General features: G+C 32.4%; 2 protein-coding genes and 1 long non-coding RNA gene across 3 annotated transcripts; all 3 read right to left on the bottom strand.

Annotated features, from left to right (window-relative positions):
• Nucleotides 1-312: 312 nt before the first annotated feature.
• On the bottom strand, nucleotides 313-1,942 carry LOC132281686 (disease resistance protein RPP5-like). The gene is made up of 2 exons (XM_059783364.1): nucleotides 1,502-1,942; nucleotides 313-387 (listed from the first exon to the last, which is right to left on the bottom strand). Exons 1-2 carry the CDS (start codon nucleotides 1,940-1,942, stop codon nucleotides 313-315), a joined length of 516 nt encoding a protein of 171 aa, XP_059639347.1.
• A 913-nt stretch (nucleotides 1,943-2,855) lies between these two features.
• On the bottom strand, nucleotides 2,856-4,678 carry LOC132285854 (uncharacterized). The gene is made up of 3 exons (XR_009472625.1): nucleotides 4,548-4,678; nucleotides 3,452-3,517; nucleotides 2,856-3,107 (listed from the first exon to the last, which is right to left on the bottom strand). It is a non-coding gene; the product is annotated as an uncharacterized LOC132285854 (long non-coding RNA).
• Nucleotides 4,679-6,838: 2,160 nt separating this feature from the next.
• LOC132281685 (disease resistance protein L6-like) lies at nucleotides 6,839-13,321 on the bottom strand. Its single transcript, XM_059783363.1, has 5 exons — nucleotides 12,645-13,321; nucleotides 10,248-10,314; nucleotides 9,409-10,173; nucleotides 8,220-8,540; nucleotides 6,839-8,122 (listed from the first exon to the last, which is right to left on the bottom strand). The coding sequence occupies exons 1-5, from the start codon at nucleotides 13,319-13,321 to the stop codon at nucleotides 6,839-6,841; spliced, it is 3,114 nt and encodes a 1,037-aa protein (XP_059639346.1).
• Nucleotides 13,322-26,813: the final 13,492 nt, after the last annotated feature.

Raw genomic sequence — 26,813 nt, 5'->3', positions numbered from 1 at the left:
ACAAAGGGTTCTTACGGACTAGTTGCGTTCCAAAGGAACAATGGGTCCTGCCGGACTAAATGGATTCCAAAGGAACAATGGGTCCTTACAGACTAGATGCGTTCCAAAGGAACAAAGGGTCCTTACGGACTAGTTGCGTTCTAAATGAACAATGTCCTTACGGACTAGTTGAGTTCCAAAGGAACAATGGGTCCTCACGGACTATATGCGTTCTAAATGAACAATGGGTCATTACGAACTAGTTGTGTTCCAAAGGAACAATGGGTTCTTACGGACTAGATGCCTTACAAAGGATTAATGGGTCCTTACGAACTAATTGCGTTCCAAAGGAACAATGGGTCCTGCCGGACTAAGTGGGTTCCAACGGAATAATGGGTCCCAGAGAGACTAAAAATCATGAAAAAAAAAAATTGAAAAAAAAAAACGTGATCTGAAAAAAAAAAAAAAAAAAAAAATTTGAAAAAAAAAACGTGATTTTGAAAGAAAAAAAAAAAGAAGAAGAGGAAGAAGATGAACAGAGACATACCAATTATTTGTGTGCAAGCAGAGGCTGCAATTCAACACAATCTTCAGAAGTTGTAATCTGACAAATCTTCAGAGATTATTGGAATTGATGTCAATCCCTATAATATTGAGGGTATATATAGGCAACAAGATACCTCCAAGTTGTATTGAGATTTGGACAATTCAATTCAAATGGGAAAGTCAAATTCTAATCCAAAGTTGGATAAAAAAAGCAAAAGAGGAAAGCTTACAATCCAAAGTTGAATAGGAAAGTGAAAAAAAAAAAGAAAAAAAAGAAGAAGGAAAGTTGGATACTTCAAGTCCCACTTGAAAAAGGAGATAAATGCTGTCAATCTTGGGACTCGAACTAGGGGCAATTTGTAGGCACTAAAATTTTAGTGGGCTTTGATTTCGACAAATGGACCCATAAAATATGGGCTTAATGTTTAATTAAGTTATTTAATTGGCCCAAACTTGGTTCACTAAAATTATTCAATTAGCCCAGCCCAGATGATTAAATAAAAAAAGATAATTATTCATAATAAAATATATTTGGAATAATTACATTTAAGGATAATTATCATAATATAACTGGCCCGGCCCAGCTATGATTTTATCCTTATCAGGAGGTAACACGTGTCATCATCCTATTAATCTAAGAAGCCTATAAATAAAGGCATGAAGGAAGAAGGAGGGGATACAAAAATTCAGAATTCAGAAGTGGCATCAAGCACATCAAATCGTACCGTTCTTCATCAAATTCCACGGTGATCAACATCAAGCATATACAAAGACGTGCCGTTCTTCATCCAAATTCCACGGTGATTCAAGATCAAACTCGTACAGCCCTTGGATCCAACCAACCAAACAGGAGATCGAATCAAAGGACCTTACTCTATTTTTTGTAAAGAAAATTAAAGAGGATTGTACCCCATCTATCCAAATTAATGAAATATTATATTATTTGCTCTATATTTTGTTTCTATTGCAGACTTACAAAAATTTGTGTGTACACCCACAACCTGCTATGCAGTTTTGGATTCTTCAAATCTTCTTGACGAATAATTTCACTACCAAGATCTCTTAGTTGACCATGCATTCTCAACACATCATCATTTTCAATTTTTACTAGAGGCATGCGACAGTGGACATCAAAACAGCTCTCGTGCTTGCGAAAGGCTTCCTCGTAACTCCCAGATTGACGCCTCACATTGGATGGTTCAACATCATAGAAGATTGGGAGAATCAATTGTTCAGTGCTTCTCTTGCAATCCACCATCTGAGCCAGCTGGCGGAGGCACCATTTACTGGAAGCATAGTTCTTGGAGATGATCAGGATGGAGATACTGGACTCCCTGATTGCTTCGAGGAGCTCAGGGCCGATCTTTTCTTTTGCGAAGCTCATTGTCATCCCGAAAGGTGCGAACACCTGCGTCATTGAGATAGGTATATAGAAAATCTGTGAATGTGCGGCGACTCTCTGGCCCTCTAAAACTCAAAAACAGATCGTATTCGCCTCCTGGAACAATTACAATGTAAGCGGTCCAGCAGAGTGGGCTGTCAATAGTTAAATTTGGGCTGGTTTGTAAAAATGGCCGGTTCATATAAAAATCAATAGATGACTAAAGACGAGCAATCTATTAAGAATGGAACACAGCTTCTTAACCCTTGATATTAAAAGCTACCTAACCCACCCAGTCACAAAGCTGATGGAAATCAAGATTAAGCCACCGCAAATTAGAGAATAGAACACATAGGCCATCAGTAAATACACTAGCAGTCAATTACTCAATAAAACATATATGCTATTAACAAAGTCACAAGTACATCTAAACAAGATTCTACATTCAACTTGTTAGCTATTAGCATATATCTTGTCGCCTACGAGATAAAACAATATTTTACCTTATTTAAAACCATATATACTTTGGCAACCCTATAAAGATACAGCATCTTAAAAACATTTCGTTGTTTATAATTAAATCTAGCAATTCAATCAAAAAAAGCTATGTAGACTAGCACCTCCTTCGGTTGTCCCTAGTAATTGAGCACAAATGAAAAATATCAAACACGTGAAATAACTCAACCAGGTACCCCAGCGTAAAAGCAAATTAAGGCTCTTGTGTGACAGTAATGTTTTTTATATATAGTTATAACCAAATTTGAAATATGAAAGACAAACTAAGTAAGATCAAAATGAGAGAATTTTTAAGTATGTGCATTCAATAGGTTCGCAAAATCAAAGTAAACATATATATATTTTTAGCTTATGCATTGAGTTAAATCAATTGTAAATTGAAACAATTTAACTAATTTATATTATGTAATAAATTAAATAATTGGAATGCATCTAACCATCCTTATTGATATCACACATTGACATTGGTGACGTTAATCTACATCAGAGTGCATGTCTAATAGTCCACAAATAAAAACAAACCACAAACTTATTCTGCAAGTACTAACAAAAACTAAACATTTAATTATAAGTTTCACTACCAAACTCATCTACAATAATTACATATCATACAAAACACTCTCTTGCTCATTTCCCCATCCAACACCCAAGACTATAGACGGACAGTGGCTACCAAACATTGAACCTGAAAAACATATATATGGAAATAGTGAGCTTATAACCCAGTCACACTACTATATCAGAATAATACAAATAAATATTATGTGACAATTTCAATTTAATATTTCTTTAATATTTACATCAAACCTTATAGGGATTATAGTTTCCTACTCTCCTTGGCCAGAGTATGGACCTTATACAACTTCATGCCTTAAAGGCATTTCATACTTTATAGCATTTTCATGTCATTTAGACACCTTCATGCCTTATAGGCATCTTCATACCATATAGGTATCTATATGTCATATAGACATCCCCTATACTTCAATATATACATTTAAGGATAGAACTTCCAATTAATACGCTTACCTTAGTACTTTCCAAGTTTTTACTTATCATTCGGTACCGTCTATGTTGTCGTTTCCTTCTTCTTGCCTGTAACACATTAAAAGCACGTCATATATATTTCTAAAGAGAATTAAATAATAATCATAACCTAACTTAGTTCATAATCAACATGTAAGGTATTTCATCTATCTCCATGCTAAAATAACATACAAGCAAACCACATAAAAGCTTCCTTTCCAAAGAACATACTCAATTCTTCTCAACAACCCCATATATAGTATGGATTCTTCTATAATAGCACAAATATACATATTGATGTATTAAAGTCTATTTCAATCCCAAAACATGGATTATTCGTTACAAACTTCATTCATAAAACTTCAAAGATCAATTATGATAATTATGTAACATAAGTTCTTTAAAGCATTTCATCAAACACGTAGTGAGCAAGAATACCAAGTTCGTCATTTAAAATTACCCTTCGAGTATAAATTGCTACAAATGCTTCAAAATTAATACTAGTATGATTAAATATAATCAAATTATCTAATATAATCAAGTATTTTATAAGTAAGCAAAACAATGACTATCTCAGTTCTTGTTCTACAAACAGTCCCTGGTTTTCATCCATCTTCACGGATTAAACTGTATCAATTCTGAAAGAACCAGATACTCTACCATACATTTATGGAAAGATCAATTAGTCTACTTTCCAACCCAACAAATGATGCGCCATTCCGAATTTTCTACAACTTTTTATGGCCATTCTCGCAAAGGACACAAAGCTGACTACACAACTCAAATTTCATCTTCTCTACTTCTTTTTCATGCAAACTAAAATACTTTTAACTTCTAACCATCAATATAAAATATATTTATAGCATGTTTCCTACATTCTAAACCAATAATTCAGTCAAATCCATAAGAATCAATTCTACCATTCACACACTAGTACAGATTTTCTCTACACACACACATATATGCATTCATGACGGTTTCACTTATCAAAAAAAAAAAAATGATGGTTTCATGCTTTTTTTCAATGATTTTCTATGCAAAATTATATGTGTATTCCCATCAACATGAAACATGAAAAAGAATGATTCATAAGACTTACAAGTGTTAAACCTTTCTTCTTTTTTCCCTCTCCTACGGTCCTACCTTCTCTACAACTCTAAGGCTCCAAAAATGAGTTTTTCCAAACCAAGACTATATGTGAAGTAAAAACAAGCACCCCTATAAATCTAATCCTAATTGATTTGTCATGCTTTTTATGCAAAAATTTGACACCTAACATTATTTTAGATTTTTTCATATATCACCCCCTTCAACATTTTAAGTATACACCTTCGCCCCTTAAAGATATTTGCTTTTTAAACCATTCTAAGTTACTTTTTTTCATACAGGCATCTCATCAACTCTTCTAAATATTGATTATTAATATATAACTTTCTATTAACACTTCACAATGGTTAATACATATTATGATATATAAACATGAACTTCACGATACAACTCACACGAGACAATACATGCTACCACACATATGAAATGTTCATATGTAAATTTTGTTTAATCAAAATTAAACTATGTTAATAAAAATGATTATGGATTGAGTTTCACAATATACAACACAAAACTAGTCATTTTATTTTTCAAAGAGACAATTTCAGGCATATGAACTAAAAGGATTAGCCAAGTTGGTTACCATACATCCTATCAATATATGCATTCATCAATTAAATCAAAATACCACTTAGTGTAAAATGAAAATCTAATTATATAGACTTTGAACATACATTATATTACCATAACTATTCAAATCAATCACTAGAGATATTTAAAAGTTCAAAACAAATAGTCAACCATCAACGTACTCATGAAATCTAAAACCTCAGTTAAAAACTACGATCCATCGGATATGGGCATGATGTGATATAGAGCATATTAATAAACTGCCTTTTAAAAGCAAACAAGATAGATAGATATATACATCAAGGAGCATACAAATTAATGGCTTCCACAAAGAAAATGGCACATGTCCCCTAAAGAATTCGGACAAAAAATCATTATTTGCGTATTAAAGTGTTACAAAGTGCACCAATTTTTATTGTTTTCTCCTTCAATTCATACATGGAGACTCTACTTAGTAAATTTTATTTTATTTTATTTTATTATTATTTTATTTAGATTTTTTCATATATGACCCCCTTCAACATTTTAAGTATACACCTTCGCCCCTTAAAGATATTTGCTTTTTAAACCATTTTAAGTTACTTTTTTTCATACAGGCACCTCATCAACTCTTTTAAATATTGATTATTAATACATAACTTTCTATTAACACTACACAATGGTTAATACATACTATGATGCATAAACATGAAGTTCACAAGACAACCCACACTAGACAAGACATGCTACCAGCCTACCACACATATGAAATGTTCATATGCAAATTTTATTTAATCAAAAGTAAACTATGTTAATGAAAATGATTATGTATTGAGTTTCACAATATACAACACAAAATTAATCATTTTATTTTTCAAAGAGAGAATTTCAGTCATATGAACTAAAAGGATCAGCCAAGTTGGTTCCCATACATCCAATCAATATCTGCATTCATCGATCAATTAAATCAAAATACCACTTAGTGTAAAATGAAAAGCTAATATAGACTTTGAACATACATTATATTACCATAAATATTCAAATCAATCACTAGAGATATTTAAAACAAATAGTCAACCATAAACTCATGAGATCTAAAACCTCCGTTATAATTTAAAACTACGATCAATCCCATATGAGCATGATGTGATATAGAGCATGTTAATGAACTGCCTTTTAAGAGTAAACAAGATAAATAGATAGATATATCAAGGAGCATACAAACTAATTGCTTCCACAAAGAAAATGGCACATGTCCCCTAAAGAATTCGGACGAAAAATCATTATTTGAGTATTAAAGTGTTACAAAGGGCACCAATTTTTACTGTTTTCTCCTTCAATTCATACATGGAGACTCTACTTAGTATATTTTATTTTATTTTTATTATTATTTTTTTTCTCAACTGTTTTGTTCTCCATAAGCGCGTGCCTGGCTTTCAGTATATAGAATAATCACAGATTAGGAATCAAATCAATTTAGCTTAATATCACCTGAAAACCCAAGGAAATTGCAAAAAGTGAAAAAAAAAAGAAAAAAAAAAGGGGTGTACGAAAAATCTATTAATTATTTCGAAAAAAACACAAACTTTAATAAACCCACATGACATTATACAAATTATAGAGATTGATGGTATAAATGATAAAAGTAAGGTTATGCCTATATATATAAAAGTGAACAAACCTGTGAAATTTCATGTCCATGACTCCATCTGGCAGTGAAATTTTCTCCAAACGTCATCCACCTATCTTTAATATTCCGTGTTGGTAAAGCAACTCAATATCTGTGCTTGGCCGATACCGTACTTCTTCCAGCGATGAGCAACTCCACATGCCCACTTTCTCCAACGCTTCCAAGTTCTCAAGGCCCTCAATTTCACGTAAATTGCTGCACCCACTAATTTCCAAGCGTCTCAACATTTTAAAGTTTGACAGATTGGGTAATCTTACTATGGATCCGCAACACCCCACATCCAAATATTCCAATGATACAAGTCTATCTAGACCTTGGATCTTGTTGAGATTCGTGCAATTAAAAACTTCTAATCTTTTTAACTTGTTTAAGTTAGACCGATGTGGTTTAATTTTGAAGTATTTGAGCACACTCATCGCTACAGATGCCACACATTCAAGCAAATCAAGTTCAGTTACTTCATTGCACCGAGATATATTTAAGCTTGATAGCGATTCTAGATTTCCAACTCCTTGAATCTCTGTCAGATTCAAACACTCATCTATTTTCAAACTAGTCAATGATTGTAATTTTCCAAGCTCCTGAATCTCTGTCAGCTTCCAGCATCTCTCAAACTCCAATTTCAACAAAAATTTAAAATTTGACAGATCCGGCAAGTTTTCTAATAACCCACAATACCCAATATATAATTCAACCAGATTGAGAGGTAAACCCAATATACATTGAAGATTTCTACATGCTCGTATAGTGAGGATTTTGAGCTGAGAAAGGGCGTCAATCTGTTTGGGTAGGGTGCTAATGCTCCAAGAAAACCGCAGTTCCTGTAGATTAACTAGATTTGCAAGATTAGGGATAACACTAAAGTTTCTATCCAAGAGCGAAGTGACATTCAGAATTTCTAAACTTGAGGGCGGGTCTGGCAGTGCTTGGAGATTATCGCAGTCATCTAAGTCGAGGGTTTGGAGGCAAAGGAGATCACAAATGTTTGTTGGTAGGCTTTGAATTTTGGTTCGAGAAAGCCTCAATTCTCTCAAATATGATAATCTCCCAATACAACTAGGAATGTCACCCCTCAAATTACGACAAAATGAGGCATCCAGAACTTCCAGTTTCTCTAACGCCCCTAACCCATCAGGCAAGCTCCTTATCGCTGTATAGTTAAGACTGAGCACTTCCAGATTCTTCAAAGTACCAATGGATGGATCAATTTCATCCAATGCTCCACAGTTCATGAGATTCAATATCTCTAAAGTTGTATAGGTTGAAAAGTTGGGAGTCCTCCTCAACCCACAATTTGAGAGATTTAAAACTTTCAATTTATTTGACATCTGATGAAAAGATATACCCAAAAAAAAAAAAAAAAAAATCAATTTCTATCAAATATAATAAAATGGAAAACGATAAGAGTAGAAATATTTCACAAACCATGATTTGACTCCAACCATTCCACTCTTCTGATGGGCCCAAACTAGATGATAGATCAAGAATGACTAAATTCTTCATATGAAAATTGGTTGCTTCAAAATTGGAAGGGCAATCTTTCCAGCAAAACCATCTTAACCGTGACAGACAATGCTTAAAATCCCCAACAAATTCTGCGCCCTCTACACAGAGATACCTAAGATAAGATAGTTTCTTGAATGTTTTCGGTGTGAAGCAAGGTTCAGACATGTCTCTACTGTCAGGATGACTTGGAGACTTTTTTCTAATATCATGAAGATTTAGCACTTCAACTTTTTCAGTTCCCTGTCAATGAAAAACCATACAAATAAATAAACATTAATGGTTTACAAAACAATTTGGATTTATTACCTAAAGAAAAAAATAAACAATAAAAATGAGGCAATGTTTATCGTTTTGAGCTCAAATTATCTTTATGTTAGATTAAGGTGGGTTGGATTAAACGCCTGTAGGTTGATCAGCTTTGGTATATTTCCGCTCTTGTATATGTGTGTGTATATATATATATATATATAAACCAACTATACTTGAAATAATTAAAAGATGATGAATAACATTCTAATTTATAACATTATGAACATGAACGAGGATCAAGAATTATGTAATAAACATTCTACTGATGGTAGACCATACAAATAAATAAGCATTAATGGTTTAAAAAACAATTTGGATTTATTACCTAAATAAAAAATAAAAAAAGGCAATGTGTATCGTTTTGAGCTCAAATTATCTTTATGTTAGATTAAGGTGGCCGGGTTGGATTAAACGCTGTAGGGTTGATCAGCTTTGGTATATTTCCTCTCTTGAAAAATATATATATATATAAATAAAATTATAAACCAACCATACTTAAATAATTAAAAGATGATGAATAAGATTCTAATTTTTAACATTATGAACATGAACAAGGATCAAGAATTATGTAATAAACATTCTACTTCAATTGTGTAGACCCCTCAAAGTAAGTTGATCAACAAAGTAGCTCTCCATTCGGAACCAAGTGGACGGTACCATGAAAACCACGTACATTTGTGAATGTGTTATCATTGTGTGCTTACCCATGTTATGACATGACATGAAAGAGGATCAAGAAATAAACATTGATTAATTAAACAAATTAACACTCATATGTTATCTTATTTTCCTCAAATACATTTTTTGCTTCGGCTTGATTCCACAATCTGCTACGTCCTCTTGGATTTATATCATCTTTTTGACCGACCATTTCTCTACCAAAATCTCTAAGATGCATCCTCGACAAGTTATCATTTTCTATTTTTACCAGAGACAAGAGATAGAGAACATCAATTTCCCTCTTTCGGAAATAGTCACAATCATCCCACATGTAAAATGGATATGTTTTATCCATTCCAATAAAAAGACATGCAATATCAAGAAATATTTTTTGTTGCTCAGGGTTCAACCCATCATAACTTATTCTCAAAGCTTTTTGGACTTTATCGTCTGGCATTATCTTCAACTTCTTCAATGTCTCTTCCCAGATTTGTATGTCGTTCTTGCCAAACAAAAATGAACCTATAACCTCCAGAGCTAGAGGAAGCCCTCCTGTAGTCGATGCAATATCATTAGAGATCTTCTCATAGCCTATTGGAGGAAACTTCATTCTGAAAGCATGAAAGCTAAGAAGTTCGACAGATTGCACAAGGTTCATATCTGGGGGTTCATAAGGGTTAGCTCCCAGATCAATTAGGACTTTCTTGTCTCTAGTTGTAACTATGATCCTAGTTCCTAGACCGAACCAATCAAGGTTTCTCACAAGCCAATCAAATTGAGACTTCTCATTCAAATCATCAAGCACAGTGAGAACTTTCGTCCCACGAAATCGGTTTTGAATAGCATTGATTCCACTATTAGCATCAGCAATGTCTGGGTACCATTTAAGAGTGTCTGCAAGAAGCTGTTTTTGCAAAGTAACAATTCCATTATATTATTTATATGCTCATCGATTCCAACCAAGTTGTTAGATAGAACCATGTCGTTCCTCTTTAACTCAATCAACACTCTTTGAACAATCATCTTTATTAGTTGTCCTTGATGCCTGATTGAAGTCCAGGTGAAAAGCCGCAAATAATTAGTGCCGAGACAAAAATTAAAGTAATCAAAAAGCTAAAATATTGATGTCTTCTACTTATATACCATACTTATATACCCATTGAATTTTTAACTTTTGAACTAATTAATATTGGAAAATATTTCAGTTCAGGAATTTTAATTTGTGATTTTATCATGAATTAAGTGATACATACTTATTTGTCAGCTTATTTAATTGCTTTGTGTGCTTTAAAATCAAAATTTTTAATATCGAAAATATTAAATTTGTGTGCTTTAAAGAGAAAAAAATAGCAAAATTTACAGTTATAGAATCCAAAATCCTCATGTAACTTAATAACTTGAAAAATTGATGTCTTCTACTTTAATTATTCTCATTTTATTTCGGGTAAAGTGCAAAAAATTCCCTTGAACTATTGTCCTTTTTACGAATAATCTCCTTGAACAAAAAACTATCTCCTGAACTATTGATTTGTTACAATTAAGGATAAACACATTGCAAAAAACTATTTTACCCTTTCTCGTTAAATTTGTCATTTCTTATTAAATTATTTTTATTATCTTTTATCTTATCTAAATATTAATTATACTATTTAACTTAATTTATTATTAGTATCAATTTATCATTAAAAAAAAAGATTGTAATTACAATTTTATAAAATGATTAACTTATTATTAAAATTTATTATTTATAATAAAATTTATTATACCCAATTTAAACCTTTTTTATAGTAGAAAAATACTCCCTACCTTCTTTTTCTTACAATACATTGAAAAATTAATAAATTGCTTAAATAAAAAATACATTCTTTTTCATGTAAAATATTCATGAAAAATCAAGAAATTAATTAAGTTATTGTTAAAATTTTCTACTTAAGATTTTTATTTAATAATTAATTTTAAAAATTAAAAGTAATTTTATGCTAATTTAATGGAGAATATGTTATCAAATTAGTGTGAATTTTTTTTCATAATTTTTTTTAATAAAAAAATAGATTAAGTGTAATTTAATAAGAAATGACATTATGGTTATTTAATAAAATATAATCCAAGTATTGGAGCATTTTGTAACAAAATATGATAATTTAGAGAGTATTATGCACAAAGTATAATTTAGGGGGAATTATTTACAAATTCAAACAAAGACCAGAGATTTTTGCACTTTACCCTTTTATTTCATACTCATACCTATTGAATTTTAAAATTTTGGACTAATTAATACTACGTATTTGATTTGAAGTACTTTACTTTAGGCACCAGTACGTAGTTGACTCATGAAACTAATCATCATGTTCTACTTCTTAGCAAATATATATATAAATCATCGAGTTGTACTTTTTATATTAAAAGATAAATAGCATCAGACTTGTATTATGGAGTCTTAAGAGTAGTAGTATCAGACTTGTATTTTGGAGTCTTAAGAGTAATTAGATATATGTTACCTTATCTTCCAGAAAGGTTATTCTTTCAAATTTGTCTTTACGACAAATAAGTCCAACTTGTGAAAGAAGAAAAAAAAATCATATAAGCTTTAAAATACTAAATCTTCCATTTATACTTTTGTTAAATTTGATATGAAATTTAAAAATCACGCTCTCATTCAATTTACTAGATATAAAAAAAAAAAAAAAATTAAAAATAAAAGATTTATTTTATTGACTTTTTATAAAATACTTCATTTTTCTACACTAAAGTCTTCGTGAATTCTAAGCCAAATTTTTGGATTGAATTTAAATTAAATTAATTATTATTTAAACTCATAATGTAATGTTCATTAATTAATTAATATGAATATATAAAAATATTATATTATAGATTAAATTTTTTAATAAAGTTATAATTATAAAATTTTAATTTTAGCAAGGGTGTTAATGAAAGATTTTAGTGATTTAGAACTTAAAGTGAATTTTTTTTTTTTTTTTTTTTAAACATAGGACTTATTGGTCCTAAAAGAAATTTATGAGATACTTATATTTTAATTAATTGAAAAAATAGGATTTGATGGTAATTTTTTATTCCTCTTATTGTTTTGTGTAGGGAAAAATTAAGCAAATAGAAGAATACTTATTTATATATTTATTATTATCCCTCTCGGATGCAGCTAGCGGGTTAAATTAGCTAGTATTCCTAATTATGTTTTTTTCTGACAAACGAGGGGAGGACATATTCGACTATGGACACACTGATTTGAAAAGTTGTGCGCGCTAGGTCGCTAGAAAATGCCTGCTTGTATGTTCATGATTTATTGGATTTCGAACACTATGATGAAGTTTCCATGCATTAACATAAGGGGTTTATTAATTAGTAGGAAAACAATACCCGTCGGCTTCTTTCTTGACTTCCCAACCATCGAGTTCTCCAATCTTTGTCATTGCCTCCCTCCATTCTGTAACAGTTTTTCCATCGGAATGGCTCTCGTGCTCACGGAAGGCCTCCTCGTAAGTTCTCCCAGCATCACTATCCCCAGATTGATGCCGAATCGCAGATGGTTGGACGTCATAGAAGATGGGCAGAATCAATTGTCCCTTGCACTTCACCATCTGAGCAAGCTCACGGAGGCACCATTTACTGGAAGCATAACCCTTGGTGAATATTGGGAAGGAGATTCTAGACTTTGTGATTGCTTTGAGGAGTTCAGGGCCGAACTCTACTCCTTTGCGAAGCTCGTTGTTGTCACGAAAGGTGCGAACTCCTGCGCTGTCAAGATTGGTGTATAGGTGATCGTTGAAGGTTAGGCGAATGTCGGGGCCTCTGAAACTCAAGAAGACATCGTATTTGCCTCCTGAAGCTGTGAGGTGCCTTCGTATTCTTGGGAAGATTCGAGTAGAAGGTATTATAACAAGAACGACCTCCCAAATGTAAATGCCGATGATAAAAATATAGTACTGAGCTCGTGAGTGCTCCTTAAATCCTTCTGCATAATTTGTTGTAAGCTTCAACAGGCACATAATTAAAACAAATGAAGACACTGTGAACCGGACAATATCAACCGCCATTTTGTGGTCCATATTTATCACCTAAAGCAACTCAATGGAGAGAGACAGAATTTGTTCAAAGAATTAGTCAAGAAAGAAAAATTAGTAAAAGCCAACTAAAGAGAAAAAACAAGAGATCCGGCAAGTCTGCAACATCTTAAGATTCATATATTACAAGATTATTCAAGTCTTTTCAATAAATAAAAACGTGAAAAATAAGAAAAATGTGATAAAAAAGGAGCTACTAATTATTCAAACTCCGTTTGAGATACAGGTGTACTCTGTCCTTTCCGCCAGATCAACTGGTAACGATACTGGGCAGCCAAGGGTCTGTTTGATTCGCCTCCTACAAGAGATGTGGATGAAGATTAGAGAGCACGGTATTATTTCAAGACCCAAACACCCAAATTATATTTGCAAATCTCTCTCTCGATCGATGATGTTTGGGAAATGGATCTGCAAATTCTGTATCTGGAATTGGAAAATGATAGGCTCAACACAACCCATACACCCAAATTAACTTTCCCAGTTAAGTCAACAGGAAAAAGGGACAACATACCTTTCGGCTAAAGAGGCAGCTTTTTCCAAGCACTCGCATATTAAAAAACTTCATAGAAATTTCCAACGTCAAGAAATTTCCCCCTATTTCAAGATACAACATACCTTATAAGTAGGGTGAAATAGGTGGGTTGAGTCTTTGAATTAGGTTGAAAATAAACGCGATAAATATAGGTTAAGATTTTTATATAATTCATTTAGAACGGATTGAAAGTGGACGGGTTAAAAGTGAATAAGGTTAACCCGTTAGGACCCGTAAATCTATTAATTATTATTTATTAAATAATAAAAACAATATTTTGGAAGATAAATCTTGTACGAGTATTACCAACCCACTATGATACCAAACTCAAATCTATTCCAACATCAAGAAATTTCCTCACTATTTCAAGACACAACGCACCTCATAAGTCATACTTATGTTCAAAATCTAGGAAAACTTACATACATATAAAAGTAATAATGTTGGACTCAAATTATAAAATACTGGCGCCAGCAGAACCCATATTACAAAAACACGGACTTTAGTTTCAGAAAAATTGTGACTACATCCCAACTTCAAATAAATTTGTGATTAGGAAAAGAGATGCCAAATGAATACTGTGTGTCTAACGTACTCTTAACCATTAGAATACGGTGAATTAAACACAATAATTTTAATTAATTTATGTAGTAAGTTAAATCAATTATAAATTAAAACAAATTTAAAATATATGGCACATGCCAACCAATTTATATTATTTAATAAATCAAATAATTGAAATGCTGACCATCTTTATTAACATGTGATGATTATAATTTAATTATCCGTGGATAGGAGAAGATCGTTAAAGTAACGCGCTATCTCATAAGATTGAGATAGGCTCTACAGACTAAGATAAGGACTACGACTAAGATAAGGGTTACAGATTACGATAAGAATTGCAGAATACGATAAGGATTAGGCCAACAGATTATGATAAGGATTAAGGACGACGTGGACGCTACGTAACATCCTGACCCAAGTCCTATAAATAGGGAGGGCTAATCGACGTTTGGAGGTAGGCAAAAAACCCTAACTCAATATCTCGATTTGTCCAGAGAGATTATCATTCATACTGACTTGTTCGTCGGAGCCTACTCCACCGGTAACGCACCGGTATTTGTGTTGGGAAACGTGCAAGTTTTAAAAACTTTTCGAGGGATTTTGATTCATAGATCTTGATTCATCACATAGAGACAAGTTTTATGCAAAAATAAAAATATGATGTATCATTCAATTAATGGATTGAATACTTACATCAAAGGTCTGAGTAAACCTTTAAAACTTTCCTCTAAAGTGAATGTTCTCACTTATTGTAGATCCCTTTTGCTAGACATCTTTTCCATGGATCTCCATCTTCTTGGTAATGGTCTTGCCTTTAGGAATCACTCATAAGCCTCCATGAATGACCTTGGAAAACTAGGCTTGTGGGAGCCTCCATTAGATGAGAACATAAACCCTAATTTTCTAGAGAGAGAAAAGTTATTCCTTTTTTTCCTCTCATCAAAATCACCCCCTAAAATATACATAGACCATGTATATTTATAGGCAACATAAAAAATAAAGAAAAGGAAACAACAAATCCTTCTCCATCTCTAATTCATATGTCTCAAATCTAATATGATTCCAATATCAAGTTGGGCTATGAGTGAGAATCCATTGGGCCTATTATTTTATTGGCTACAATAAATTAATAATTGGCCCGGTCCATGGACCCAATTCAATTAATTCATAAATTAATTTCTACTCCACTAAAAGAAATTAATTGAACTCCAATTAAATAATAAATAACCTCTAAGTCAATATTGCACTTTGACCCCTCTATGCATAATTAGTTATCGGATAAATATAGCCATCAATCCGACTACTTAATTAATATATTTATTTTGGTACCTTTGATTATTTCTGGCTTGATCACAATAAAACGTTTGTTTGACAAAAATAATAATTTAAATAAATAAATATATAATAAATCATTTTGTCTAAAAACACACGAAGGCCTTCGAATTTACTTTGTGATCAACCATAATCAATACAAAATAAATTCAAGTAGCAATGATGCAAATATTGAAAATATAACCCTCTAACTATTAATTACATAACTACCCAAAGTGTCGGTCTAAGGATCTCGAAGAATCCGCCGAACAAATCAAAGTAATTATTAATTAATAAAAGAGTCTATACTTTTCTCATGCTTAAGAGTCAAATGCCATGACGGTGATAGGGAGTAATTGCATACGACGGCTCTCGCAATATATCTCAACCTAACGCGGATCCAGTTCAAGTCTTAATTAATTATGAGTCCATCCATAATTACCGACTATGAACAATTTATAATTACTATTTATATATCATGCATTGATTGTCATCACATACATATATATAAATATTTCTTGTAATTAACTGGACACTATCAATTTCATAGTGAATCGAAACATAATACATTGAATTCACCAATTATATAAATCATAAATATTTCAGATATGTCAGGAACATATGTCAATACAATCCAGATAGGAATTTGCTATGCCAGGGCATATAAATCCCAACAGCTCCCACTTGCCCTCATAGCCAATTCAAATTGCACCTAACTCCAATGTTATCCAGATGATGATCAAAATTATTGATCAATGACACCTTTGATAATGGATCAACAAAGTTGTGTTCCAATGCAATGTTTTAACTACAAGTGCATTTTCTTGCCGGACAATATCATGTAGAACATGATACTTCCTCTCAGTGTATCTTGTTCCTCTATGGAACCTTGGGTCATTGGTTTGGACTACTTCTGCACTATTGTCACAACATAGCTCAATAGGCAGGCTAGTATACTCCACAACCTCTAAATCAGTGAGATCAAACTAATAGGCTTCCTTTGCCGCCTTTAAGGCTGCAATATATTCCACCTACAGGTTTGAGTCAGCAGTTGAAATCTGCTTAACAATCTACCAACTGATCTCCCTTCCATTAAGTGAACTTACACTGAGTCATGAACCTCATAGTATCTACTTCTGATTGAAAATCAGAACTAGCATACCTGACTAGGACCATATCATCACATCCATAAATGAATATGATATCATTGGTTCTCCTTAGGTACTTAATGATATTTTTCACAATAGACCAGTTGTCAAGTCCAGTATTGGACTGATCTCTACTGACTATCCCTACTATGTAGCGGATGTCCTGTTTGGTATAGACCATGGCATATATGAGACTCTCATATGCCGAAACATATTGTTCCAGTCCCATTTGCTCAATCTCCTTTGATAGTCTTGAAAAACTACTTATTAGAGAGAGCCATCCATATCAATAAAGCAAGAACTCATTCTTTGAGTTATGCATACCAAACTTGGTCAAAACTTTATCAATGTAGGATTATTAAGATAAGCCTATTTTCCTTTTAACCTGATCTTGCAAAAGCTTGATCCTAGGAATATAGCTTACATCTTGAAAATCCTTCATTTAAAAGTAATTGAACAACTACCTTTTAATTGATGACAAAACTTCCACGTCATTATAAATGAGTAGGATGTCATCAATATATAGAATTAAGAAAAATAATGACATTCCTTTGTACACTCATGATTTATTCACTAAGAAATCTTCTGGTATCTTTTTGTAGATTAACTTGCCTTCCATAGGAATCACCCTACTAGAAAGTTCTACAAGATCCCAGAATTTATTAGAATACATAGATTCCAGCTCTGATTTCATAGTAACTCACCAAAACGATCTGTATCCACATCGGTTCACGCTTCCGTGTAGCTTACTGGGTCCAACTCATGTTTAACAGGGATGTCCATAATGGTCTCACCTAAAAACATGATTCTGTCGAATTGGATGATAATCCTCCCACTACATCAATGTACCGATGCAAGAATCTGTGTAATAGATGATGCTAACGCATCAATAGGGAATTCATATATTATTCTCAATCTCTATAATAAGTGTGTTCACATGTGGTACATCTGGTACTCATACCAAATTCTCTAACATTATGCTACTAGGTATGTGATTCATAATATGATTCTCCTATAGATAAACAGTGAGTGAAAACAATTAACTTTTATCTTTGAGATCATAAAATAATCCATCCTAGTGACATTTAGAGTAGCTATCAAATCTAGCATGCCTATGATCTGCTTCCAACTTACTTGTCCATATCAAGCGCACATGTGCAAGACTACCCCATATGTGCATATGATTCAAACTAATATTTAGTCAAAAACACAGCTCAACGGTATCCTTGAGACAGACTAAGATGGAATGCAGTTCATAATGTGCATCGATGTCATTAACGCTAAACTCTTAAATGAAAGAGATAATGTAGCATAGCTGATCATAGATCTACCCATGTTAAGTGGAATTCTGTTATTCCTATTTGACACCTAAATATATTTAGCGTCAATTGCGGAAAACTGGTACATAATACCCTCATTGACTATATAGTCTTTGCACTATCCCAAGAAATACTCATATCCTCGATCAGATCGAAGTGTCTTGATAAGTTTACCTAATATGTGTTCCACATCAGTCTTAACCTTCTCAGAAAATACCAAGAGTTTAAGACTTGTGTTGCATCAGATAAACTTATCCAAAACGTGAGTAATCTTGCTTGGATGTTCATAAGACCACACGTGTCAGTGTGTACCGACTCCAATTGTCCCTTATGTCTATTTCATCTGGCTGATTAAGCCCTAAGAGTTATCTATCCTTCAAAACAGGGTTCACAAGTTTGGTTTAGGCTCCCCTGCCTTACTAGGTAATTAACCTTTTTTGACCAATCTTTGAATCTTATTTTGATTGATAACAAACCAAAAATAGACATTAAAAATACAATGAGTCAGGAATAACAAATTTGCTCTTAACATTCAATCTAGAAGATGCAACATTAGTTTCTACATCCTGCAAATCTTTAAGAGTTTGTGATTATAGTATATTAACCATCTTTCAACACACCAGAAGTAATCGCATATCTATTCAATTTTATAAAACCAGTTTTACAAAATAGCAACACAGTTTTTATAAACCACAAGTGAAACAAGAATAAGATAGCGTCTAACTTCTGTGCATAAAAATAGTTCTCTAATACTAATATCCTCATACTCTCTATTTTCAGATGTAATACTCCCACTGACTTAGTTACAACCTTGGCATCAGGTCAAAAGATAAATATATACCCATATCATCAAGGCTTCTGGATTCCTGAAATCCTTACAATAAATTGCAAACATGTTTAGTGGCTCCAGAATCTATCCATCAGGAATCAATAGATACAACCACATAACATGGCTCAATGATTAAATATATATTTTCCTATGCCACGTCATTGCTTAGACAGTTTGTCCTTTAGTGTCTTAGTTAACGGCAAAAGAAACGGTTTCATTCGCCCTCAACATACACTGCCTTATTCCCTTTAACCTTTTAGATACCTATGTTTTGTGCTAGCCTAGTCCTATTATCATCCTTCTTCTTTGCTTTGCCCATCCACTTGGGCCTAAAAGAAGAAGGTATAGACTAGGTTAGATTGATAGGAACGCCCATACTCTTGATTATCCCTTCATCTGTTACCAATTCTATAAGAATATCAGCGAGTGTGAACTCAAACTGATTCCTTATTTAGTTCACTCTAACAGAGTCGAATGAGTTTGGTAACAAGGTAATAATCATGTCAACTTGAAACTTACCACCCAAGTCAGCCTTATTGATCTCCAGCTAATTTTTAAATAATAAACAATCATTTTCCAAAATTTGATTTCAAACTGGAGTTCATCAGGCTATCTTGATGGTATTTAAATTTGATACAGTACTTAGGCATATGCTCTATCTAATCTCACCAAAATATCTCATTGACATTTAATATGATGCTTGAAGAAAATAAAATAATACAAATGTTAGCTTTGGAGTATATTCGAGCTAAACTCTAGAATATTGCACCAAGTCATATCATTTGCCTTATCTAATTTATTAAAAGCATTAATGTCAAATTTGGTATCTCAAAGTAAAAGAGATAGGTATAGGAGTAATAAACACATTTTGTACCCTTACGTTGTGAATAAAATATCTAAGTTCATTTTCCAGTCATTATAAATAAGGTCCAATATCATAGAATATGTAAGCAAGTAGATAAACTGGATTAGACATAATTAATCTGAATATAAATGCATTCATACAACATGCAAGGTGAATTATTAATTCTGTCATGCATATTTAAAATTAAAATGAGTTTGTTAACCACATAATATAATAAATCTCAATCGAACAAGAGATCATTATCATTATTGGTGAACAATCCCTTTTAATTAATGCGGGTCCTTCAACTCTGTAGCATAATAAATCAACCAATCAATATGTCAATAACTTATCCTGTTGGAGGAGTTCATTATTACTATTGTTGAGATTCATTTACTATTAGGTGAGCACTTCCATTAAAATAATAATATGCGGGTCCCTTAACCACTGCATGAAAAATCGAATAACCAATACGCCAATAACTTATTCGGTTGGCGAAGTTCATTATTGCTATTGGCAGGCAAATCCCATCATTTCCATATCTCTTAAGACAATGCCTTGTCTATCATATGAAATGATTCCCGATTTAATTTAGCCTTTCTAAAATCACCTAGTATAGACCACTTCGTTGGGAAGCTAACACTATTGATTTTAGATTGAGTGTATAACGTTATTAATGCTCTAATGAAAAATAAAATATTAAATATCTTGTCATTATAATCTAGACTCTTTAAATCATGCGTAGGGCCTTATTTTTAAAGATCTAAGTACAATGAACATTTAATATTATTATTTTCATGAGACAACCATTCTTGTAATATTAAGACTCTTCAAATCATGCGTGGGGCCTTATTTTTGAAGATCTAATTACAATGGTGTTAATAACAAAGGCCATGGGGTAATGTATAAAAATCCCCGCTCCCACTCAATTTTTAGTCATTAATAATTAGGGTTTTCAATTTACATGATATAATGCATGCAAAACGTCTTGATTTTAATCCTATTAAATTTAGAAAATATTTGGACTTTAAACGATTCACTAATATTTAATTTGAAGTACACTTTAAAAATAATTTAAAAATAATTTTTCGTTTCCCAATAAGTGCCCTCAAATTAATTAGTAATCTAATCCAATTAATTTTCATAATTTAATTAATATAAATCAAGCCATTTAAATAAATATCATGGATCCAATGCATGAATAATAATTAACAATTATATATTCCATGCATTTCATACATCGCATAAATAAACAAATAACAGATAAAGCAAATAAAATGGCCAATGGAATCAGCTTTTAACATTTAAAAACTATTCTTGCTGTACGGGCATCCTTCAACTGTCTGTAAACACCCATAGGAAGCTTGTACGCGTCAGGAGAAGCAAAACGCCGCTTGAAACGAGCCCGGAGGACCTCACACGCGCTGGCACGTGCCTAGGGCAAGCTGCACGTGCTCCCACGCGCTCCCACGCGCCGGCACGCGCCTGGGGCGCGTGGAATGCACACTCACGCGCTCCCACGCGCCTGGGGCGCGTGGGACGAGCCTCCACGCGCCTTCACGCGCGTGGAGGTCAAGCTCCCTTGGCTGGCGCGTGCAATGCACGCGCCAGCATGTGCACTCTCCTGGCGCGTGTGGAACACGCGCCAGGCTCACCATCTTGAAGCCACACCTGATCCGGGCCACCTCCGACGCCCCTTCTCGCCGCCGGCGAAGCTCCGGCCACCGGAAAAACGCCGAAAAAATTCCAAAAAATCCGAAAAAATGCCAGAAAATTAAATTAAGCCTCAAAAAATTCCAGAAAAATTCCAAAAAATTTGAAAAAATTCCAGAAAATTACTGAAGCATAATTTAACCCTTTTAGACCTTCTTGAAGCTTCATAGCATCCTTTGACGAAGATTACATGGCTTTAAAAATATTTACAATTTGAAATACAATAGAAAAAATTAAATTACATCATTGAACTTTCAAACGGCTAAATCAAAGCCTTAATTACATTCATCCAAAGATAAAATTACATTAATTTAACCTATAAGCTTCATCCATGGCCCAACCATACATCATCATTCATTCACAATTATTCATACATCATTATGTATCAATATATATCAACATATTAAATCATACATCAACATACATCAAAAAATATATATGAATATAATTTTGGATCCATGAATGATGATTTTCATAAAATCATGATCTCTAGTAATGAATCAAACCATGCTCTGATATCACTGTTGGGAAACGTGCAAGTTTTAAAAACTTTTCGAGGGATTTTGATTCATAGATCTTGATTCATCACATAGAGACAAGTTTTATGCAAAAATAAAAATATGATGTATCATTCAATTAATGGATTGAATACTTACATCAAAGGTCTGAGTAAACCTTTAAAACTTTCCTCTAAAGTGAATGTTCTCACTTATTGTAGATCCCTTTTGCTAGACATCTTTTCCATGGATCTCCATCTTCTTGGTAATGGTCTTGCCTTTAGGAATCACTCATAAGCCTCCATGAATGACCTTGGAAAACTAGGCTTGTGGGAGCCTCCATTAGATGAGAACATAAACCCTAATTTTCTAGAGAGAGAAAAGTTATTCCTTTTTTTCCTCTCATCAAAATCACCCCCTAAAATATACATAGACCATGTATATTTATAGGCAACATAAAAAATAAAGAAAAGGAAACAACAAATCCTTCTCCATCTCTAATTCATATGTCTCAAATCTAATATGATTCCAATATCAAGTTGGGCTATGAGTGAGAATCCATTGGGCCTATTATTTTATTGGCTACAATGAATTAATAATTGGCCCGGTCCATGGACCCAATTCAATTAATTCATAAATTAATTTCTACTCCACTAAAAGAAATTAATTGAACTCCAATTAAATAATAAATAACCTCTAAGTCAATATTGCACTTTGACCCCTCTATGCATAATTAGTTATCGGATAAATATAGCCATCAATCCGACTACTTAATTAATATATTTATTTTGGTACCTTTGATTATTTCTGGCTTGATCACAATAAAACGTTTGTTTGACAAAAATAATAATTTAAATAAATAAATATATAATAAATCATTTTGTCTAAAAACACACGAAGGCCTTCGAATTTACTTTGTGATCAACCATAATCAATACAAAATAAATTCAAGTAGCAATGATGCAAATATTGAAAATATAACCCTCTAACTATTAATTACATAACTACCCAAAGTGTCGGTCTAAGGATCTCGAAGAATCCGCCGAACAAATCAAAGTAATTATTAATTAATAAAAGAGTCTATACTTTTCTCATGCTTAAGAGTCAAATGCCATGACGGTGATAGGGAGTAATTGCATACGACGGCTCTCGCAATATATCTCAACCTAACGCGGATCCAGTTCAAGTCTTAATTAATTATGAGTCCATCCATAATTACCGACTATGAACAATTTATAATTACTATTTATATATCATGCATTGATTGTCATCACATACATATATATAAATATTTCTTATAATTAACTGGACACTATCAATTTCATAGTGAATCGAAACATAATACATTGAATTCACCAATTATATAAATCATAAATATTTCAGATATGTCAGGAACATATGTCAATACAATCCAGATAGGAATTTGCTATGCCAGGGCATATAAATCCCAACAATTTGTAGGATCACTTTTTCTTCTCTTTATTCAGGAAGTCAGATCAGATCCGGGTTGCGCAGAATCCATCTTCAACAACATCGAACATTGGTGACGCTACTTTATACCAGAGTGCATGTTTAATAGCAAAAACAAACTACAAACTTATTCTCCAAGTACTAATAAAAATTTAATTACAAGTTTCAGTACCAAACCCATCTACAATAATTAAATATACTGCAAAAGACTTTCCTCTTGCTTATTTCCCTATCCAAAACTCAAAATCTAGACTCGTCGGTGGCTACCAAATCTTGAACTTGAAAAAAATTATATATATATAGAAATAGTGAGTTTAAAGCCCAGTGAATGAGTAACATTACCATATCAGCATAATATAAATAAATATTATCGGACAATTTCAGTTTAATTTCTTTAATATCATCTTCAAGCTTTGTAGGTATTATAGTCATGCTTTATAAGCATTTTCATGTCAATTAGACGTATTCATGCCTTATAGGTATCTTCATATCATATATACATCTTCTATACTTTAATATATACATTTAAGTATAAAACTTCTAATGATTACACTCACCTTGATACTTTCTAAGTTATTTACTTATCATTGTATATCGTCGATATTGTTGTTTCCTTCTCCTTTGCTATACAATATTATAATCACATCATAAATATAATTTCTAAAGAGAATTAAACAATAATAACCACCTCACTTAATTCATAATCAACATATATGTAAAGTATTACATCCATCTCCATGCTAAAATAACATTCAAGCAATCCACATAACCTTTCTTTCCAAGGAATATACTCAATTCATCTCAACAACCCTATAGTATGGATTCTTCTATAATAGGACAAAAGATGTATTAAATTCTATTTCAATCCCAAAACATGGATTATTTATCATAAACTTCATTCATAGCATTTCCATTAAAGTATAAATAGCTACACATGCTTCAAAATCAATAATTGTACGATTAAATACTCTAATTGAGGGTTATATATGCGCCTGCGTGCAAGGGTCATGTAGTAGGTTGATATTGCTGTTGGGTTTTGCCGAGCCTAGAGCTTTTCTGTGAGGCCTAATGCACTACTTTAATAGCAAAGGGTATAATATATCTTAATTCACACCAAAACAAAGGGAAAAGGGGGGAAATAAGCATTCACTTTGGAACTGCTTATCACAATTTTCAATTTTTACTATTAAAACTTGAAAACATCACCTTCAATTATTTCTATACAACAAAATTATAAGTTCTCACTTTTTTTTCTCTTCTTTTCTTTTTCCAATATATATATGAGAACTGCTTATCACAATTTTCAATTTTTACTATTATTAGCCCAAATATAATTGAAACTTAAGTTGGGGCTGGATTAATAAATAATAAAAGAAACTTGGATGTTTACTGGGAAGATGATTTTCAATTTCTTAAAACTTCATATCAATGTGCATTTACTCTGACCCAAATATATAACAGCATAGGTTTATTTATTAAAATTTGAGATGTGATCTTGAATCTAATGCGGCGATAGTTAAAAAGACATTAATATCCTCTAATTTAATACCTACGCTGTAGTCTTTTATAATTTGTATATCATGTTTTAGCAAACTAAAATAAACGAATTGTCAGATTTTCTCTCTATCGTTAATTTGCTTTCTTTTACTGATCTTTTTCAATATATATACAAGTGTGTGTATATCATGGTAATTTAGTGTTGGTAGCGATTAAAACACGTCTATGTTCTTAATCTCTTCCTTAAGGATTTGAAAAGATGGGATTTCATTTTCGGGCTCCAAAACCACTTCTTAAAATCCATAAAAGAATTAAGAGTTCCGCTCAATGTGATCTCCACGGACTGTAAGAGCCATAACCGAATCACAACGCACTAATTGCATTAGAAAATTAAGCTCCACTATAATTTTGGTACACTGCAGATTTGGCTTGCTAAGTCCCTGATAAGGCCAGCAGCATGTCTATTTTCTTGGGTTTTCAAGGAAAAGATGCTTCCCAATCTAATAATGGTATTTGATTATATAGATATTCTCTTCAGCACTCTCTATGTTTTTCAACAACTCTATATCTTTGTTGGGTATGCCTTTAAAATTTAATTGTAATTAAAAAATATCAAATCAAAATACAATTATGAAAAGCCTTTTATGTAAATTAAGATTCTTGTCCACCATAAAGAGATCATTCATGGTAAAAACTTGTAATTTTTAGTTTTAATTATTCAAAAATTTAATAAAAATAATCTCCCAAATGAAGATATATATACGGGCAAGAATTCAAGTTATTAAGTTATATTAGGGTTTGAATTCCATAATTATAAATTTTGTTATTTTTTCTCTCCTTTCATATCAAGATCTTTCGTATATTAAAAAATGACTTTTAAAACATACAAAATAGTCAAATAAGCTGACAAATAAATAGCTACATAATTCAAAATAAAATCACAAAATTTTCAAAAATGACAAATTGAGTAAATCTTACCATGTATGTGCAACCAATCAACCCAAATATTCCAATTTGTCAAGTCCAAATCTCATAAAGTTCAGGGCCAAAACTAATAAAATTACTCTTTTTAACTTCTTCAAATCTGACAGATGTGTCCTTGTCCAAGGTTTTTGGACTCACTCATCTCCAAATAAGGATGGTAAAGATGCCATCTGTTCGAAGCATGTTAAGGTCAGACAGCTTATTTATATGCAGATATTATCCAAACTTCTCAATGATTCTAATTTTCCAAGGCCTCAAAAACCTTTCCAGCTTAGTGTAATTCCATCTCAAGGGATAATATTAACAAAATTTTCCAACTCGGACAGATATGACAATCTTTCCAATGGCTTACAAATAATATAAACTAGATTGAAGGTTAGCAAAATATAGATTGAATATGGAGGGCACCAATCTCTTTGTTGTTTAGGTAACTGGGCTATCAGTACTTTTCCCTGTTAAATTTCCAGGATACCGTGTGTAGGTGCAAAATTTTGCTCAACCAATAATGATTAAGAAAAATAAAACAACTCACTCAATCAATAGTAAAAATAAACAAGAATAATATATGTCGAAGCGTAGAATTGCTTCCCCCCTTTATTGGAGGTCTAAGCCTCTATTTATATACAAAAGATTGTAAAATTATGGTAGGACTCGCGTTGCTTGTTCTCCAATTCTTTCTATATAAACATTCTTTACTAATAGAGTTCTTTCCATTGTCTAATTTTCCATACATAGAACTTGCCTTGTACAGAACTTC

This window comes from Cornus florida, unplaced genomic scaffold (genome assembly GCF_030987335.1).
Source record: "Cornus florida cultivar Cherokee Brave unplaced genomic scaffold, ASM3098733v1 CherokeeBrave_3.0.0_Hap2_Chr11, whole genome shotgun sequence".
Taxonomy (NCBI): domain Eukaryota; kingdom Viridiplantae; phylum Streptophyta; class Magnoliopsida; order Cornales; family Cornaceae; genus Cornus; species Cornus florida.
This window is presented reverse-complemented; position numbering and strand designations above follow the sequence as displayed.